The 19015-nt window shown below is 38.0% G+C and overlaps 1 protein-coding gene across 3 annotated transcripts in view; it reads left to right on the top strand.

Annotated features, from left to right (window-relative positions):
• The window catches only part of ARHGAP18 (Rho GTPase activating protein 18), a 194563-nt gene that overhangs the window by 131058 nt on the left and 44490 nt on the right, over positions 1 to 19015 (top strand). For all 3 annotated transcript variants that reach the window (XM_049654328.1, XM_049654329.1, XM_049654330.1), the window contains exons 2-5: positions 3857 to 4050; positions 7165 to 7400; positions 11495 to 11558; positions 15854 to 16032. In XM_049654328.1, coding sequence (XP_049510285.1) covers positions 3857 to 4050; positions 7165 to 7400; positions 11495 to 11558; positions 15854 to 16032 — 673 coding nt within the window. The remainder of the gene's footprint in view (positions 1 to 3856; positions 4051 to 7164; positions 7401 to 11494; positions 11559 to 15853; positions 16033 to 19015) is intronic.

Below are 19015 nucleotides of genomic sequence, written 5' to 3'. Positions count from 1 at the left end.
TAACTCACAACAAAACATTCAAGGTTATTGGTATTCCTCCCATTTTGTAGGTAGGAAATGTTAGGGCTAGATAAGTTATGTGATTTTCCAGAATCCTAGAGGTAGTTATTACCCCCAGTTCCATATATTTGCATGTCATTTCTCTGACTGCATTGGTACTAGAATGAGTCATCAGTCAACTTGCTTTCATTCGTCTAGCAGACCACAGCCTAAATGCATGGCACCATCCACCTCCCTGTGAAGAACAAGTTGTGTCAGACCAATTTAACGTTCTTTATGACAAAGTAAATAAGAGGCCTGAATGATCTAATTACATTTGAAATTCACTGACCAGGGGAAAAAACATCACAGAAACATAGCATAAAATATACCTGGGAAAAATAGAACGAAACAAAGCCCCGCTTTTTTTTTTTTTTCTTAGAAACACAGCATAAGAACATGCTAGCAAGAGGGAAAGAAAGGACATTCCATAAAGGCCCGTAAGGGTCTGTTAAGTTACTATTTGCTGATCATGTTAGCGCCCATGAAAAAAAGACACGGCAACGATGCTGTGACACGTGCGAGAGCATGAGTTTGCAACCAGCTGGAAGCCACTTCTATCAGAGGACACTGTCTAGATCTGTTGGTGGCTTTAGCTGGAAAAAATGAGGAATGTGAGCATTTTTGAAGAGTGGCCCTGGGATGATTGACACATAGGATTCTGGAGGGTAAGTGAGGAAGAACAATTGTTTGCCAGTAAGTCAGGTGGAAGTGATGGGTAGTTGCCTGTGGTACAAACCGTGTGTTCCTTTGATTTTAGCACCATGTGTTACCTTGGGTCTTTTGGAAATATAAAATATTTCTGCTTTGCACTTCATTATGTCTGGCAGATGTTACTTTATGTTCTTGAACCCAGTTTGCACAGTGAACATGGTATCAGATAACATAGTCCTGAAAACCAAAGAGAGGAAACGAGTTACCTGGCCTCTTACCAGGACAGTTTTAAGAAGGGCCACACTTTCAGCCATTGTCTGTATGGAGTTCAAATGTAGAGTGTACTAAGAAAAGAAGTGCCATGACGCATTTATTGACATAAACTGTAACTTAAAAAATGTTCCCCTACATTTTTAGAGAAAATGTAACCTACCTGGCATGCTAAGAAGGGTAGTCTACCACTGAATGGTTTCCTCCTTCTCCTCCCCATCCTCTAATGTTTAAAAAAGAAAATGTTTTCTTCTAACATTTACCAATGATTTGAAAAAAGAAAAAAAACAAAAAAACTCTGCATTTCATAGGACTCCACATTGTCGAGTTGTGGTAAAAAACATATTCAGCTTTGAATCTTATTAAAGTAAAAATACTGAGTCTATTCATTAGCACTAGGTGATTAGATTTTTGCTTTATGCATGTTTTGAAAGCAGGGCTTGATATAGAAGGTATATTTACGTAACAATGCTGTTGCTCAATGCCCTTGCATTTTTCTGCCCATGCTATCTTAATGGAAATTTACTGGAAAATTCTTGCCAGAATAAATACATTCTTTCAGAAGTGAAAAGCTTAATGTACTTTTAGTTCAACTGCACCTCTTTTCTGTGAGCAGATAAACCAAATTATTTGGCATTAGTCATTACACTTCACACATTCCACAGTATGTATTGTTAGTCTCCCGTGGAACTAAGTGGTGCAGGAGATAGGAATAAGGTAGCGGATCTCATATTATAATGAGAGAGAAAACAAAAACAAGGATAGGGCATCTACATATTTGACATGAAACAAACCAAACATGAATTTGGCAGACATCCTGTAAATGATTTTTAACTATCCTGGTAAAGCAGGATTATAGAACAGGACTTGGGGATAGTTTGAGCTGCTGATCACGGAAGTAAAAATTTATTTTTTTTGTTTTTAAGAGAGATAGCTTTCACGTTCACATTTTAATTAAAGAATCAGGAGTGGAGACTCTAAAATGAGAACAGTGAAGGTATGGCCACTGGGGCAAGGAAAGGGGACCAGGATGGGATGCAGGGATGTAAACAGGACCATTAGGGCAGGGAGGGAGGAAGTGCCCCTTGAATTAAGGGGCTGGGGGAGGCAAACAATGGACAATGGAGACTGGAGGAAAGAGGTTCACACAACTATGTCCAGACTTCCTCCTGTTTGGCCCTAGTCCTAATGCCCACCCATCACCGCTCCAGACTTGCTACTGGGGAGATATTCGAGTGATTGTTCATTCATTACTGGCATTATTAAAATGCATAATCAAGTCAGAACCATCTTCAAAGGCATAAAACTGGCCTGTTAGCATATTACAGTTAAGTAGTCCGTTCTATTGTATTTGTTTGTAGCAACAGGAAATTAAGTGTTTTGGCTTTCTAAGAAACCAGTTGGAATTAAACTGCTAGGTAGAATTGATCAGAGTTTAGTGACCGTCTCCCTTATGTACTATTAAATCCTACTGTTGTAAATAATTATAGGAAAGGCCACTTTAAATGTGAAAATATTACCTACTATTAAATAATTTTGTTTTATGGTTCTTTTTAATTTCATATGTGAAGTAAGAAGACCAATGTAGCAAAGTATCACTTCCTAACATTCTCTTGGGAGCTAAAGGAGCAATTTGAAATTAGAATAACAAAACGCTAGTTCACCAATTATTGTTCCCATGTAAATTATATCTTCAAAAATTTTTTGAATATAAAGAGGAAGCACCATACCTTGAAAAACTTCCTTTTTAAAGTAATTAGGGTTTTCCCCCCTGTAGCTCGATATAAAAAATTATAAAACAAAAGTTAGTATTTCTATTATATATGGGATATATATACTTACTTATTATCAGGTCTTTTAATTCACTTTTAATATCAGGTGGGATGTGACTTATAATGAAAAAAATGTAGTTAACTTGGAAGTTATAAAAATACCTTTATTCAATTTATCCTTTTCTTGGTAGATAATATTTGAGATAAATGTTGAAGAGATAACTCCTAGCTATTCAGCATTGCCAATAAATGATTTTCCCCCCCAACAAATAAAGTTTCAGTGTATTTTAAACCACAGATCGGCCAAAGGTACGTTTATAAGTGAAATTTGAAAGTGGCTTTCTATAGTAGAATGTAACAGCAAACTTAATATGTCATTCATCTGTTGGCTTTGGTTTCAAAAATAAAAAAGGAAATTCATATGGTATGTCATGTATTACAGATACTTGCTCTATAATGGCTGAGTTTTGTTTGCAGATATAAATAACAAATATGAAATACTGTATAGAATTGAATCTCAATAGCCTGTAGTCAAGATTCAACCTGTTGCTTTCTGAGAAAAAAGTTTTAGGTTAGAAAGGAGTCTTAAAATAATTTACATGAAATGGAAATGGAAAAATGGTTTATTCTGTCGTTGTTTGTTCTTTGCATACTTTTTCATAGAGAATGAAACTCTTGGGGCGCCTGGGTGGCGCAGTCGGTTAAGCGTCCGACTTCAGCCAGGTCACGATCTCGCGGTCCGTGAGTTCGAGCCCCGCGTCGGGCTCTGGGCTGATGGCTCGGAGCCTGCAGCCTGTTTCCGATTCTGTGTCTCCCTCTCTCTCTGCCCCTCCCCCGTTCATGCTCTGTCTCTCTCTGTCCCAAAAATAAAAAATAAAAAAACGTTGAAAAAAAAAAAATTAAAAAAAAAAAAAAAAAAAAAAAGAAACTCTTTGTTCGTGCTACAGGCATATTAAAATTACTGGAATCTCAAGGTAAATAGCTTCAAAATATATATCTCTTTGGTTTTACTACGGGAACTTAAAGAGTTTCAAAATTCTTCAGTCAGTGCTCTGATGTTTTAGAAATTATACTACTTCCTCATCTGTTAAAATGAACCATGTTTTCTTTTGAATTTATAGTCGCAAATATGGCCAGTACACTATGAACCAGGAAGTCACCAAAGTTTCGGAAAAACCTCCATATGACCGATCAAGTTCTCAGGATTCTTTGGATGAACTATCTATGGAGGACTATTGGACCGAACTAGAAAATATCAAGAAATCTAATGAGAACAGACAAGATCAAGAGGTGGTGGTCGTCAAAGAGCCTGATGGTAATGACTAACTGAATAAAACTCTTGTTTGTATATGTATTTATGAGAGATGAATACAGGAGAATGTAGAGGAGAATAACAACAGCAACAAAAATTAAAGCTAGGACAGCCAAAATAAGATAATGCCAGTTGGCCTTTCAACTTGAAAAATTACTTGTTTGTAGCAGATTTATGGATGCAGCTGCCAAATTTAAATGGCAAGAGCACATTCACTTAGTCTGAGATATGGCTGGAATCTTGTTGACTAGGCTTACGGCATCAGACATTCCTGGGGTTAGACTTGATCTTTGGAAGGATCTAAACTTCCTTTCTCTGATATTTTAGCTACACGGTCCTTTTTTCTCTAGTGAGATTAGATGCTTGTGGAAAGCTCACTATTTGCAGTGATCCTGTTTTTCCATTGGTCAGTCAGCTTGAGCTATTTTGATGTTCTTTATTTTATTGATTCACAATTTTCCATATTCTACCTTGGACACACTTGCTGTAGTTTTGCCTTTTGGAAGAGCAGAACAAGCCTGTTCTGTTTTTACAGGATAGCCTTTCAAATAATTGAGGATGATTATCTTGTACCTCACCAAGTCCTTCTAGAAGGAAAAAAAAAAAAAAAAAGATTTACATTCACCAATCCTTCAGGTGGTTTTCAGACCTTTCTCCGTGTGGGTCATCTTATCTTTCAAAGTATAGTACACCCGATTGGATATAATGCTGCAGGCTTAGCCAACTAACCTGAGGGTATGGGTTTGACAATGTATGATGGCATTGGTGTTTTTAGCTTCCATATTGACTTCTTTCTTTTGTTGGTTTGTAATTTCTCTCCACTTTCTTTCCAGCCATGTTTCCCATAATCTCCGCTCCTATATTTGCTATTCTAGAAGAAACATATACTTTTTTTTCCTCTTAAAATTCATGCTGTTTCTTTCAATCTCATGGAATCAAGCAGTCACCAAGGTTTTGATGACCAGTTCTGGCATCTTTTATAATAGCTCTCTTTCTATGCCTTGTGCCATCCATAAGTTTGTAAGTTTGTTTTTGGGGTGTCAATTGATGCGGGTGCCAAAAAAGTAAGAGACAGTTAGTGCCTTCTGACCCACAGTGATCTCCTTTTCAACAGGATTTCTTAAGTCAGTGACTTAGCACTGAGTTGTTTAAGCAGCTGAATCTACCTACAGAGGTTTTTCTTTCCCCTTTGCTGTAACATTGCTTGGAAAACCTACCAATAATACTTTAAAAAGAAAAATTGGAGATTTTTCTTTTGTTTTTTTAACGTTAGTTTATTTTTGAAGGAAAGAGGCACAGAGCATGAGCGGGAGAGGGGTAGAGAGAGAGGGAGACACAGAATCTGAAGCAGTCTCCAGGCTCTGAGCTGTCAGAACAGAGCCCAAGGTGGGGCTCAAACTCACAGACCGAGAGATCATGAACTGAGCTAAAGTTGGACGCTTAACTGACTGAGCCACCCAGGCGCCCCTGGAGATTTTTCTTAATTTAACATTTCTCAGATTTGTAAAATGATAATCAACTCATTTTTGTTTTTGTTTTTGTTTGGGCTCTCTTTCATTTTACTCTCATTCTTTCTCACTTCACCAGTAAGGTTGAGCTTATTTATGATAATCAGTGGATCCCCCAACCTTTCTGTCTCCGTGTTTCAAGATGGAAGCAGCATACCAGTGGTCTGCTGAATAAGGAGAAAATATTCCACAGAAAATAGTAGTCAAGCCTGATATGTAGCTGTGTGTCATTATCTATTTCGTAAATTTCCAAGATGAAAATGAATTTGCAGGTAGTTGTTCATGAGGTGATCATGAAGAAGAATTGAGAATGTTTCTACATGCCCATGCCTTTTCTTTAACTTTAAACTGTTTTGACTTTTACCTCTAACTTTTAATGGACCAAGTGACACTGTATTTGAATCTTGTTTACTTATCATGTCGAGACCAGCTTTTTTCCCCTGCCAAATTGTTTTTATACATGTATACTGAGTTCTGCATTAATGGCATTAATAATAATGGCTGGCTTTTTATGTCAGTGAACAGTTTTTATTGCCTGGCAATATGGAATACCTGGCACTACATTCTGTTTCTTGAAACCAAGGATGTTGACACTTGATTTCTACCCTCAAGGAGTTCATAGGATGTAGAAGGGTAGATGGGCTATCATGGAGCTTTGCAGAGCTCTTCCCATGTAGCTAGCATTCTCTCATTTGGTTATGAGGCAGCCAGGACTGCTGTGCTTTAGGTGACAGATGAGAAAACAGAGTTGACTTGAAGCTATGTGACTTGTCCAAAGGGACGTGGCTACCAAGGTGGAGAAATGGAGTGTAGATGAAGGTCTTTCGTCTCTCAAGTCATTGGCCTTTCATTTTCCTCTATAAACTTAGACCTGGGAGGGAATCTATTCTACTTCTCTTTCTGTTTTGTTTTGTTTTGTTTTGTTTTGTTTGTAATTTTTATATATCTTAATACTGTTTACTTTCTGCTTTCAGCGTTTTGAATTATTAGGTAATTAGTTTCCTATCATCTTTTTTATCCCCTTAAAATAGTGTTTCTTTTTTAATTTGCGAAAAAAAAAATCTGATGTGCTTACTAGGGGGATTAAAACCTTAAATTTAAAATTGCTTAGTTCCTGATGTCTGGATGCTCTCCTTCTTTGCTATACTCCATGTCAGCTACAGCGAACAGAAAAAAACCAGCCTTTCCATCAATTAGTGTTGGACTCTGGGGCAGTGCTGAATTTAAGCCAAGAAATGGGCTTTAATGGATATCCCCAGCATTGCCTTCCTTCTGTAACTTGATGGAAGTAAGTTATCTTTTCATTGCTTGCTCATCTCTGGAAAGAGAACAGTATTATCCTCCTCTGGTTAATCTGCAGAGAAGTGATAGAGGTTAATCACATGTGAAGTCATTTAAAATTTTTAATTGAGTATATATGAAATGGATCTAAAATTTGATATCTTTGTGGCTGAAGTTGATGGCAGTTGTCCAAGTTTCAGATAATGATTCTTAGTGCTGTGGTTTGATTTTGGTGGAAGAATGTCAGTAAGCGTGTTTGAGGAGCTTAAAAAATGTAAAAGTTATCATATTTTGTGACCTTAAATGCCATTTTTCTCTACCGTCTTAGAGGGAGAACTGGAAGAAGAGTGGCTTAAGGAGGCTGGTTTATCCAATCTCTTTGGAGAGTCGGCTGGAGATCCCCAAGAAAGCATGGTGTTTTTGTCAACACTGACCCGGACCCAGGCAGCAGCTGTTCAAAAACGGGTAGAGACGGTCTCCCAGACCTTGAGGAAAAAAAACAAACAGTACCAGATTCCTGACGTCAGAGACATATTTGCTCAACAGACAGAGTCCAAAGAAAAAGTAGGTTTTCTTTTTTGATGTTAAAACAAAGGAATAATTGCTTTGAATTGACTGACCCAATCCAGTTTCATTCAAATCATTAAAAACTTAGGGACTGCGTATATGCTAGGCAAGAAGGCTCTGTGCTGGCAGTGATCAAGAGAGACCTGGTCCTTGTCCTTCTAGGAGTCACACTGCTGGGGCAGAAAATTGTAAACAAGTTAACATTCAGTGCGATAATCCTTGTGTTAGGTGTCCTTGCAGCATCAGGAATAGCCCTGACCCCTCAGACAATGTGACTGCCAATTGTTACTTACAGAAAAGCAGGAGGTAAGGGATTCTTCCTTATCTATTAACTCTTGCAGGAATATGTGCTTTTCCCCAGCCTCATTTGGGGATGAATTGAAGTGGAGGGTGAGGGAGCTAACTGCAGTGTGATTAGAAAGCAGGACCCCTGAAACATGAAATAACTTCCTCTTTGTATCTAGTGCTTAGCACAATGCCCAGCACACAAAAGATTTGAGTAAATGTCTGTCAAGCTGATGAATTTATTATGGAAGCTGTTGGAATCTGGGTGAGAATGTGGGACTGATGAATGAAGAGCTATCAGGGGAGGCATGGAGACCGTGAGAGACCATGAGAGACCTCTGTGGCCTCGAGCAGCAGCCCATTGGGGGGCTGTTTTTCACTCATCCAGGAGGACCTAAGGAGCTTGCACAAGTGACAAATTAATATCATCTATTCCTTAATCAGGAAAATGTTGCTTTAAAAAAGAAAAAAAGTCACCTGAGCTAAATGATGTTCTTAGGGTTAAAGTTGATTTACACTCTGGATTATTTTTAGGTGTCACCGAATAGTCCTGGTCTCAGAAGACCCAGGGGGTTTGTCGGAACGAAGACACACGAAAGGAATCTCGAACACTGACGATAATAGTGATAATTGCTCTCACCACTGCTGAACACTTACTGTGCTAACTACTTTCCTTCTTTCATTTAATCCTTACAGCTGTCCTGTGAGTGAGGTACTACCATTTCCATTCCGTGGCTGAGGCTCATAGGCTTTAAGTAACTTGCTCAACGCCCCGTAGATAGTAAACCCAAATTAGTGTGACTTCGAAGTGTATGTGCTTTTAACCGCTACGTATCCTGCTGTATTTGGGTTTCCGTATATGATTCTGTTATCAAGTAACCCAAACATGAGATTCTATTTATACTACAAATAAAGGGTAAAAAAAAAAAAAAATCCTACAATTCTAAACAAAAACAGGTACCTTGTAGTTATGGTATCTTTCTGTCACGTAGAGAGGTTTTTTTGTTTGTTTTGTTTTTTTTGTTTCGCTTTTTGTAGACATTTTATTCTCCCAAGACATCCTTAACAGTTCCGATTGTTACTCTATTTGCCTGGACAATTGTGGATCAAATCCAGTCTGTTTGGTGGGAGTTTTGGGGGCACTGGATTGTTCCAGGCAGGTCCCTTGCTGCTGTGAGGCAGTTAAACACTTGCTTACCACCCACTGGTTATTTGGGACAGCCACTGGAGTTGAAGGACTGGACTAGGTTTCCAGCTGTAGGAAAATGAGTGGTAAGGAAATATGGTATTATGATATTTCCTTCCCAACTAAAGAGCCCTCCCTAAGGGAGTTAAGAGGAAATAAAAAGGGGAGGGGGAAAGAATGGGTTCTAAGCAAAATATATGTTCTGTGGGATTCCTGCCAGTCTCCAAGAGGATGGCTACTTGGTGCTGGAAGCAGCGTTTTCCCAGCAAATTCCTGGTAATATCGAAGCCACATGGTTTGAGTCCATAATAATTGGTGGGTTGTATCATCTGATGGCATCATTAAGAGAGAAATAGCACAAGTAAATTTAAATAATGTTAACTTGCTTACACGGCATGCCTTTAATTGGAACACTGCCACCCATTGGAAATATGTCCCCCCTTCCTCAAGGAAACATGGCCCCGCCATCTTCACTTGCAATTCTTCTGTTCTCCTAGAAGTACAAATTCAGCCCTTCCATTTTCAATGCTTCCTCATGAAGCCCTTGCTGACACTAGGAAATAGAATACCATCTGCACTGTTATCTTCACTTGCTAAGGAAAACAATTCTGACCACATGCTCCAAAATATGTGTTCATATGTAAGATTAGAATTATTCGCTGTGTTCATTGTGCTGTGGAGGGCCAACCTTCTGTAGGCTTGTCGGCGAATAAAGGAGGAGGATATTTGCTCTATCCTGAGGGGGATTGGAGTAGCGTCGTGACCCTTGTAGCCCTTGTGCGCTAGTCACTATACACTGTCCTGAGTGCCTCTGACCTCTAAGAGGTGCACCGGTGGCTGCTATGTATCTGCCCTAGTGCTTTTCTAGACTCTTCTTAGATAGCAGGTGAAGGGGAGAAGATCTTTGTGGCTATCAGCCTGGGGCGAAATATGTCTGAGAGGACTACAAAGGCTACCTTATTTGAACAGAGATGCAAATCCAACAGAATGGTTATTTTATTTTATTTTATTTATTTTTTTTTTTTAACATTTATTTATTTTTGAGACAGAGAGAGACAGAGCATGAACGGGGGAGGGGCAGAGAGAGAGGGAGACACAGAATCGGAAGCAGGCTCCAGGCTCTGAGCCATCAGCCCAGAGCCTGATGCGGGGCTCGAACTCACGGACTGCGAGATTGTGACCTGAGCCGAAGTCGGACGCTCAACCGACTGAGCCACCCAGGCGCCCCCAGAATGGTTATTTTAAAAATGATTCGTTCAGATACACCTTTGTGTACGATTGATCTAGACTCCCCTCCTGATTCCTGAATTCCTTCTGAAGCTTTATTTTTTTTTTTAATTTTTTTTAATGTTTATTTATTTTTGAGAAAGAGAGAGACAGAGCATGAACGGGGGAGGGTCAGAGAGAGGGAGACACAGAATCTGAAACAGGCTCCAGGCTCTGAGCTGTCAGCACAGAGCCCGACGCGGGGCTCGAACTCACGGACCGTGAGATCATGACCTGTCACTGCCCTAATCCCTACGAAAAACCATTCCTTTGACTATCTGAGCTCGTATTATATTTAGTTTCGGTAATTTAGTTTTAATTTACCTCACATTTATTACTAGCTTTCTTTTTTTTTTTTTAATTTGAAGAATTTCTATTGTTACCTACATGTCAACTTGTAATTTTGTTTTCTAACAGCATTATCAGAATATAATTCATACACCATCTAATTCATCCTTTTAAAGTCTACAATTCAGTGATTTTTGGGATATTCACAGATTTACAACCATCACCGCAGTCATTTATAACACATTTTCATTATCCCCCAAAGAAAGGCCATTTAACAATCATTCCTATATTCCCCTCCTTACCCCTAAGCAACCACTAATCTACTTGTGTCTCTATGATTTGCCTTTTCTGGACATTTCTTAGGTAAGGAATCATAGCTTGTAACTGGTTCCTTTTACTTTTTCAGGGTTCATTCACGTTGTAGCCTGTATCCGTACTCAAGTTCTTTTTTTTTTTTTTTTAACGTTTATTTATTTTTGAGACAGAGAGAGACAGAGCATGAACGGGGGAGGGTCAGAGAGAGAGAGGGAGACACAGAATCTGAAACAGGCTCCAGGCTTTGAGCAGTCAGCACAGAGCCCGACGCAGGGCTCGAACTCACGGACCGCGAGATCATGACCTGAGCCGAAGTTGGCCGCTTAACCGACTGAGCCACCCAGGCGCCCCTCAAGTTCTTTTTATTGCTGAATTATATTTCATTGTGTGGATGGATCACACATTGTTTATCTACTCCTCTGTCACTGGATATTATCAGCTTTTTTTTTTTTCGTTATGAGTTTGCCTTTTCCCTTCAACTAAGTAGTGGTGTGCTCGATGACAAGGACGCTCTTCGTGTTTTTCATATTCCCTATGGGGTTTAGTATTGTGTCTTACAAGTTGGTAAGTGGGTAATCAAATATTTGTCGGATGATTGCTTGTTGATTGTAACTGCAGTACTTTTTTTCTGTGGTGGTTGTAGTTCTGAATATGTTTCCTATACTCGAAAGGTTAGTGATGGAATTATTTACAATACCATTTCTCTGGTTGTGAGTTGGAGATGACTAAATGGCCCACTTTCTATCTTTAGGCTCCAGATGGCACTGAATCACAGTCAGTCAGAACAAATGAAAACAAATATCAAGGAAAAGATGGTATGTTGGACCTGTTCTCTTGTATTTTCCTATTGATTAGCATAACAAACAGATATAACCTTTTAAAATACTCACCTTCAAATTCTAGTAAACAAATTTTATTAAAATGCTAATATATAAAGTGCCCAAGTACATGATTACATAAGGCTGAGAATATAGCGCCCGTTGATTTTTTTTTTTTTTTAAATTTTAGTGTATCTCTGTTCTACATCTCTGTGCATAATCCGTTTTCCTGAATGCTTACCATGTGCCAGATACCTTGTGAAGATGTTTACCTAATTTATTATTCTCAAGAACTTTGTGTAGTGGGTACTGTTCTTGACCCATTTTACAGATGACAGAACTGATGTTTGCAAATGTGAAGTCACTTTCCCAAGGCCATACGCCTAGTCAGTGGAGCCAATGAACTTGGGGCCCCGTTCTGAAATCATAAATTCTTAATTCATAAATGGATTCCTTTTCAGAAAGTTTATAAAGACTTAAAAGTTAGGATTTTGGGGGGCAATTCATTATAATTCTCTCCTATTCCTACTTTTTCTCTTCTATACCTGTTATTTCAGAAATGGATTACAATTCCATGGCATGGATGAAAATAAATAGTAAGCTTCATTGGCGCTTAATCAGGGAAGAATTTATAGCTTTTTTCACTTATTTGCAAAAAGAAAAAAAATATTCTAAATTAAGCTTAAAAATTTAATCCTTACCGTGTTGTTTAAAAACTTTAACAGAGGTGGTCTGTGGCTGCCAGATTCCAGCCCAGGGACTTATCCTTTTGTTTTGTTTATGTTTTTAAGAGTGTTAATGCCACTAATAGTGTTGAATTTGGACTGGAAGCAGTAGGGGAGGAGTATCAGGTAGACTGTGGAGGACTGGGAAGTGTTCCCGACCTCATCACAATCAGGTCAGTTCCAGATTATAAGGGATATTTTGGAGTCTTGGAGCAGCCAGTATCTCCATTTTTCTTTCCGTACGTTTCTCAGAACTTCTGTCCTGTGCCCCTGCCTTTCAAAATAAATGAATAGGTAAATAAGTGTGTGCATGTGAGTGTGGATGGACACATACATGTCTATATATTTGTATCTGTAAAAGCACTTGCTGTTATGTGGAAATTTCTTCGGTTCTATTTTTTTTTTTAAAAATCAGAATGATATTACTGAGTGTTTCCCCAAGTCTGTGTACCAGTAAACACTGAAAGGGCATGCAAGCTAGAAATAGCTGGTGCTGGCCTGTCAGGGCGCTAGGTCATTGAGAGAGACAGATGAACCTTTTAGGCCAGTGCTGAGGATGCTTTGGGGAAGGGGGACTGGCCGTTGCTCAATGAACACTGAGGAAAACATTGTCTTTTCTTGATGGGTTCCCCCCTCACCAGAGGTGGTGATGTAGGCTATATAAACAGAAGTTCTGGAGGGCAAGTTCATTATATGAGTACTTCCCACCTCGCTTGCAGCAGCTGAGTAAAATGTGACCGACTTGCCTGAATTACAACTACTTTTGCTGGAATAGAGCCTCTGATCAGAATAATAAGACTATATGTGTAATGTCATACGTGTAGCACCGTGTCACTGAGTATGTACCACTCCACCTGTTGTGAGCAATGCCACATTCTTTCGATAGACAGTAAATTAACCAGTTTTATGTAAACCTTGAAAGGTTCAGAATGAAATGCATGGAAAACATTGTCTGGAGTGTGAAAGTGGACCTCTTTCTGTTTGAAATCTGAAGGTGTGAGTGACATTTTCTATTTTAAATGTTTTCCCATACTTGGGCTTTTCTTGATGTTCAATGAAAGATATTTATCCGAAATGAAAAAGTCATAAAGTCTTAATGTTGCAAGAGTTGTCTCATTTCAAATTAATCTGCTAATTATTATTCTTTTTATCAAATTATACAAGGCCCGTTGTTTTTATACATACACTTAGAAATTTTAATAATATCCAAATAACTTTAAAACTTTCATGTTAATATGCATATTTACTTATTTTCTCTTGATGACCATGCAGGAAGGAAAAGTCTCTTTAAAAATAAAGACACTTTGGGATAATTTGAACAATTGAAAACTTGAAGGAGTTTTGTCAAATATTTATAAGCCAGTGCTATTGTTCACTTTAACAACCAAAGGAGAATAAGGAAATTATACTATTTACACTTTAGGACTTTAAGAGTCAAAAGGTTTATCTCTGAATTCTCTGTTAACTTTTCTAAGAGTAAGTCATTGATTCATAGATGCTTTTAACTAGCTGGTTAACTATCCATTTCTTGTAGTGATGTCTCTCTGTCACCCCGAAACTGTTTCTCCTACTGTCTACCATAACTTGATCTACTGTTTGATCTCTTAGGCTTTTATATTCATTTCTTTTATTTTTGCCACATTTTGGAGCAAATTCATATATTTTAAATATATTGCAATTTAATTATAATTTTTCTCCTCAGTTTTGAAATCAGAGAACATTGTGTGTGTGTGTGTGTGTGTGTGTGTGTGTGTGTGTGTGTGTGTATGAGGCAGTGGTGTTCATTGTAACTCTTACATGGGGGTGGTGAGGAGAAAAAAAAGGGGGGGTAGCTTTAAAATTCTTGTCTGTACACACTCTGCTTCTGGAAAGGTAGCTTCTAATTTAAGAAAATGGCTAATCATTTTTTTTCCCCCCTCTCCGAATGGTTTCCTAGGAAACCAATATACATATTCACAGTAAAACATGTAACAGTGTAAACCAGCGGGAGAAGAAAACTAAAATTTTACTTTGGCCATTTCAGTTAATACTTTAAAAATTAATTGTAAAAAGGTCTAGTTATTCTAATTAAAAAATTGTCACAAGCTGTTGGAACGACAACACAAATAATACGTAAATGTGCCATAGGTAGCAGCAGATAATTACCATCGAAGAGCTTCAAATTTATTCTTAGTTTTGGAATTGGCCTAGCGCAGTGTTTACTGCCTTTTTTTAACTGGGAGATGCTACCACGTTCACCTCTGTAGTTTGCAAGGCCCAGTGCAAACTGAAGATGTGACTTCTGGTTCAGATTCCAAGGCAGTAACAGCAGAGCATTAAACCCAGCAGGGGGCGCGTCTGAACACAGAGTCCTGTGACTGCGGATCACACTCCTAGAAGCCTCCCCTGCTTATCAAACAGAAGTAATGAGGCTAGATTCGTGTTTATTCCTAATTTTCCATTGGGTGAAGCAAACTTTTTTTTTAATTTAAATGACTACAAATAGAGTTTTCTGAAGGCAGTAGTTTTAATAACATGCATAATATGTAAGTGGCATGCCTTTGTTAAAATTTTAAATCAACTTTACCTTCTGTTGCCTTGTGGTGTTAATATATAAGCATGTAAATGCAGCGTGTAAGTTTATTTTGTAATTCAGAGCTGTCTGCTATGAATTAAAAGTCTGCAATGAAAAAAATAACAGTAATCCTGTCATTGGTTCCAAGGTTTTTATAATGTGAGTTGTGTTTAAACCAAAAACTTACCCAATAATCTAATTTAGAACTATCTTCCCCAAAGCTTTGAAGCTGGTGTTTTCAGCAAAGAGGTTTTCGAATGTAAATTCTTTCCTAGAGGATTAACAACGGACAAAAAAAAATTGTTAAACTATTATACATCCTTGACATGTTGATACAAATATCCAGAACTTTTTTTGACAGGGTTTATAGTTGTGAGAACCTTCCTAGTCTTTGATATAATTGGGTGCAAAATCTGTTAGTTCATGTACCAGGTACTTCTAGAGCTGACTCCCACTGTGGTAAGTTTTTGGTACCAACTCTCATTCTGGAATTCTTACTCTGATAGGTAGGTAACATTCCAGAAAGGAAAGGAGGGGTGTTGAAGAGATTTCTTCCAGGAATCTATTCCACTGTTAGAAAGTGAAATGGTGTGTCACTAGTTCTAAGAGGGAGTAAAAGTAACCTCTTTCCACCCCCTCCCCACTTTTTGTCTTTGCTTTTAATCTCCCAGTGTAAAAAACAACAACAAAAAACCATTCAAGTCTACTGAATTTTTGTGAGGCTTTTCATTCAGAGTTTGAGATCATCCATCAATTTTGGAATTTGACCTGGTCTAAGAATTGTGACCTCCAACAAAGATTCCACAATTGAACTATGGACTCTAGTCTTCACCTTCCCTATACCCTCCATGCACCATTGGTAGGATTCTTTGCATATACATTTTGCCTTTAAAATATCCATTAATTACTGACGATAGTAAATAGTACTTCCTCCAGAGGTTTGTATACAGTTGATATAAAGACGTAAAAAAAGAAATAAAGAAAATACATTAATTGAGTCATTCTTTTCCCAGACCAGGCGTCTAGTCTCGTTGTTGGTGAAAAAGAGCTGATCCCACTGGTCCCTGAGGAGGCACCTGCCTCTGAAACAGACATCAACCTGGAGGTATCGTTTGCAGAGCAAGCAGTCAATCAGAAGGAGAGTTCCAAGGAGAAGCCCCAGAAGAGCAGAGGCGATGACGCTCCATTACTTGTACGTAGTGCACTATTCAGATTTCACTAAATAGAAGAGTATATTTTTCATCAGCTTTTTATTTTGGAAATTTCAGACCCATAGAGAAGTTGGAAGAATAGTACAGCAAACAGCCCTACAGGATTCATGTAGATCCATTTGACAGTTAACATTTCACAAACTTTGCTTTTCCTCTTTCTACATTATCTATTTATATGTTGTCTCATGACCCCGAGATCAAGAGTTGCATGCTTGGCCCGCTGACCCAGCTAGGCACCACCCCCCCACTTTGTTTTAGCTTAACAAACACCTACAAAACAACACAGCTATAATACTTAAGTTGAACACTAAAGCAATAATTGTATTTCATAACAGTCATATTAAAATGTTCCCAGTTGCCATAATATTGTCCTTTATAGCTTCTTCCTTCCCTACCCCCATCTGGAATTTGAGTAGGAGTTGTACGTTACATTTGATATCATATCATTTGGTTTCCTTGAATGTAGATCACATCCCCTGCTTTTTCTTTAATATTTTTGAAGAGTCCAAATCAAATTTCTGACTTTGTCTGTTCCTCATGACTGGATTCAAGTTAAACATTTTTGGCCAAACTACTGCAAAGATGAGGTTTATGTCTCTGATTGCATCAGCAAAAGAGGGGCATGCTGTCACACAGCCCCTTTACTGGTGATGGAAGTTTGATCACCTAGTTAAGAAGATGTTCACCAGATCTCCGTATTAAGATACCTTTTCCTGTATGCAATTAGTACTAATTTGTTATGCTTGGGACTGGGTAAGTATCCCATTTGTCAGTAACAACCAATCGCCCACCAGTTTCCCCATGCATTTGTAATCCTTGCCTGAAACAATAATTAAACTAGCGTTTGAGAAATGGTGATTTTCTAATTTTTTAATTCCTTCCATATTGATTGGTTGGCAATCTTGTGTAACACTTTCTCTCCCTTTTCTCTGTTTTTGAATATCACTATGGACTGATGGCTTCCTTTTTTTTTTTTAATTCATTGTTAAATAATCATTGTTGTTTTTTCCTTTAATGTTCAAATATACCTAAATTTGACCAGTGGGAGCCCTTCAGGCTGGTTCCTATGTCATTTTAACATGCCCTCATCTCGGGGCGCCTGGGTGGCTCAGTCGGTTAAGCGGCCGACTTCAACTCAGGTCACGATCTCGAGGTCGGTGAGTTAGAGCCCCGCGTCGGGCTCTGGGCTGATGGCTCAGAGCCTGGAGCCTGCTTCCGATTCTGTGTCTCCCTCTCTCTCTGCCCCTCCCCCGTTCGTGCTCTGTCTCTCTCTGTCTCAAAAATAAAAAATAAAAAAACGTTAAAAAAAAAAAAATAACATGCCCTCATTTCTTTTACTTCTTTGCTTTCTAGTATGAGATAGATGTTCCAGGCTTTGTACTTTCCTTCCCTCGGACTTGAAAGACTCCGTTTCTTCAAGGAGCCCTGGTTTCTTTTAGTAGCAGATAGTATTTAGAAATTAAGCTTCATGTATTGAGTGTTCTTGTTGTTACTGAATGTCTTATATTTTTAAAAATAAATGTAGTTATTTATTTTGTAGAAATTCACACCTGCAAAAGTTAAAAAAAAAATATGATGAACTTCCTATTACTTCCCTACTAGCCCCAACATTCATTAACCCATGGCTAATCCTGATCTATCCATACCCCCAACCAGTGCTCCATCTGTGTTATTTTGAAACACATCTCTTAATATTTTGTCATCAATAAATATTTCAATATGTAGTTCTAAAAAATCGTGGGGTTTTTATAAACATGTCCATATTACCATTACTGTACCTAAAAAATGCTAACAATTCTTAATTTTAAATATCCAGTAAGTGTTCAAATTTCAAATTGTATCAGACATTTCATGATTGTTTTTTCAAATGTATTTGATTCCGGATCCAGTTAAGGTTTATGCATTGCAGTTGGTTGATATGTCTTTTAAGATTTTTAATCCCTCCCTCTCTCTCCATTCATTATTCTCCTCCTTTTTCACTATCCTTTCTTCCTTCCCTTTCTCCCTCAAAATTTATTTGTTGAAGAAACCTGGTTATTAAGTTACAGAGAATTTTCCCCCTCCAATTTCTCATGTTCTTGTTCTTGTAAATTATTTGATGATAGATTTAACAGATTCAGGGTTTTTTGTTTTTGTTTTTGTTTTTGTTTTTGATCAAGATTACTTCATATGTGATCATATATCAAGAGACAAAATATCTAGTCTTTCTCTTTTTGTGAAATCAGCAGCTGCGGCTAACCAGTGCTTGGATCCATTAGTTTATTAATGGTTACGGGATGATGTTTTCATTTCTTCTTTTATTCACTTATTAACTTGAATACTTTTTTAAGAAAAACTTTCTAAAATGATTCCTTTTAATTGACCAGTTGTCATTTTTTTTGGTTCCTTAGCACCTTTCACTAGTGACCAATTAATGTGTTGTATTTTAATTTTCTTCTAAAAAATAGAATTTAACTCCTAGATGTAGTCCTATATGACATGACCCTGGACAAAATTTCCCCTGCGTATGTGATATATTTTCTGCTTTAGGCCTAGAATTTTCTGTTACCTGCAAGAAACCCTGGGTCTGTTTAGTAGAAGTACACTTTTGTAACTATGATCAGGACACCAGGACCGGACCGTTCCTTTCTGTGGGTTGGTCATTGCTTCAAGCCTGTTCAGAGGCCAGAAGTGCATGTGGATCTTCTTTCTTCCATGCCGAGAATAGTCGTTCTCAGGATACAGCAGGTGATATAATTAGAACACATATAATTACTTGTTTGTTTTATCCTCAGTTAATGCACAGCGTTCTCAGAATAACAATGGTAACGCTGCTATTAACAATATGATTACTAGGAAACAGTTTAAACTTGTTTTTCTTCTCTTCAGTTGTTTGTATCCTTGAGGTATATCCCAAAAGGACTGTAATGATAAAATTACTGTGCTTTAGGTTATAAAGGATAGTTATTCTCCATATGGTTAAGC

The sequence above is a fragment of the Panthera uncia genome (assembly GCF_023721935.1).
Source record: "Panthera uncia isolate 11264 chromosome B2 unlocalized genomic scaffold, Puncia_PCG_1.0 HiC_scaffold_24, whole genome shotgun sequence".
Taxonomy (NCBI): Eukaryota; Metazoa; Chordata; class Mammalia; order Carnivora; family Felidae; genus Panthera; species Panthera uncia.
Note: the sequence above shows the minus strand (reverse complement) of the source record. Positions and strands in the feature narration are given on the sequence as shown.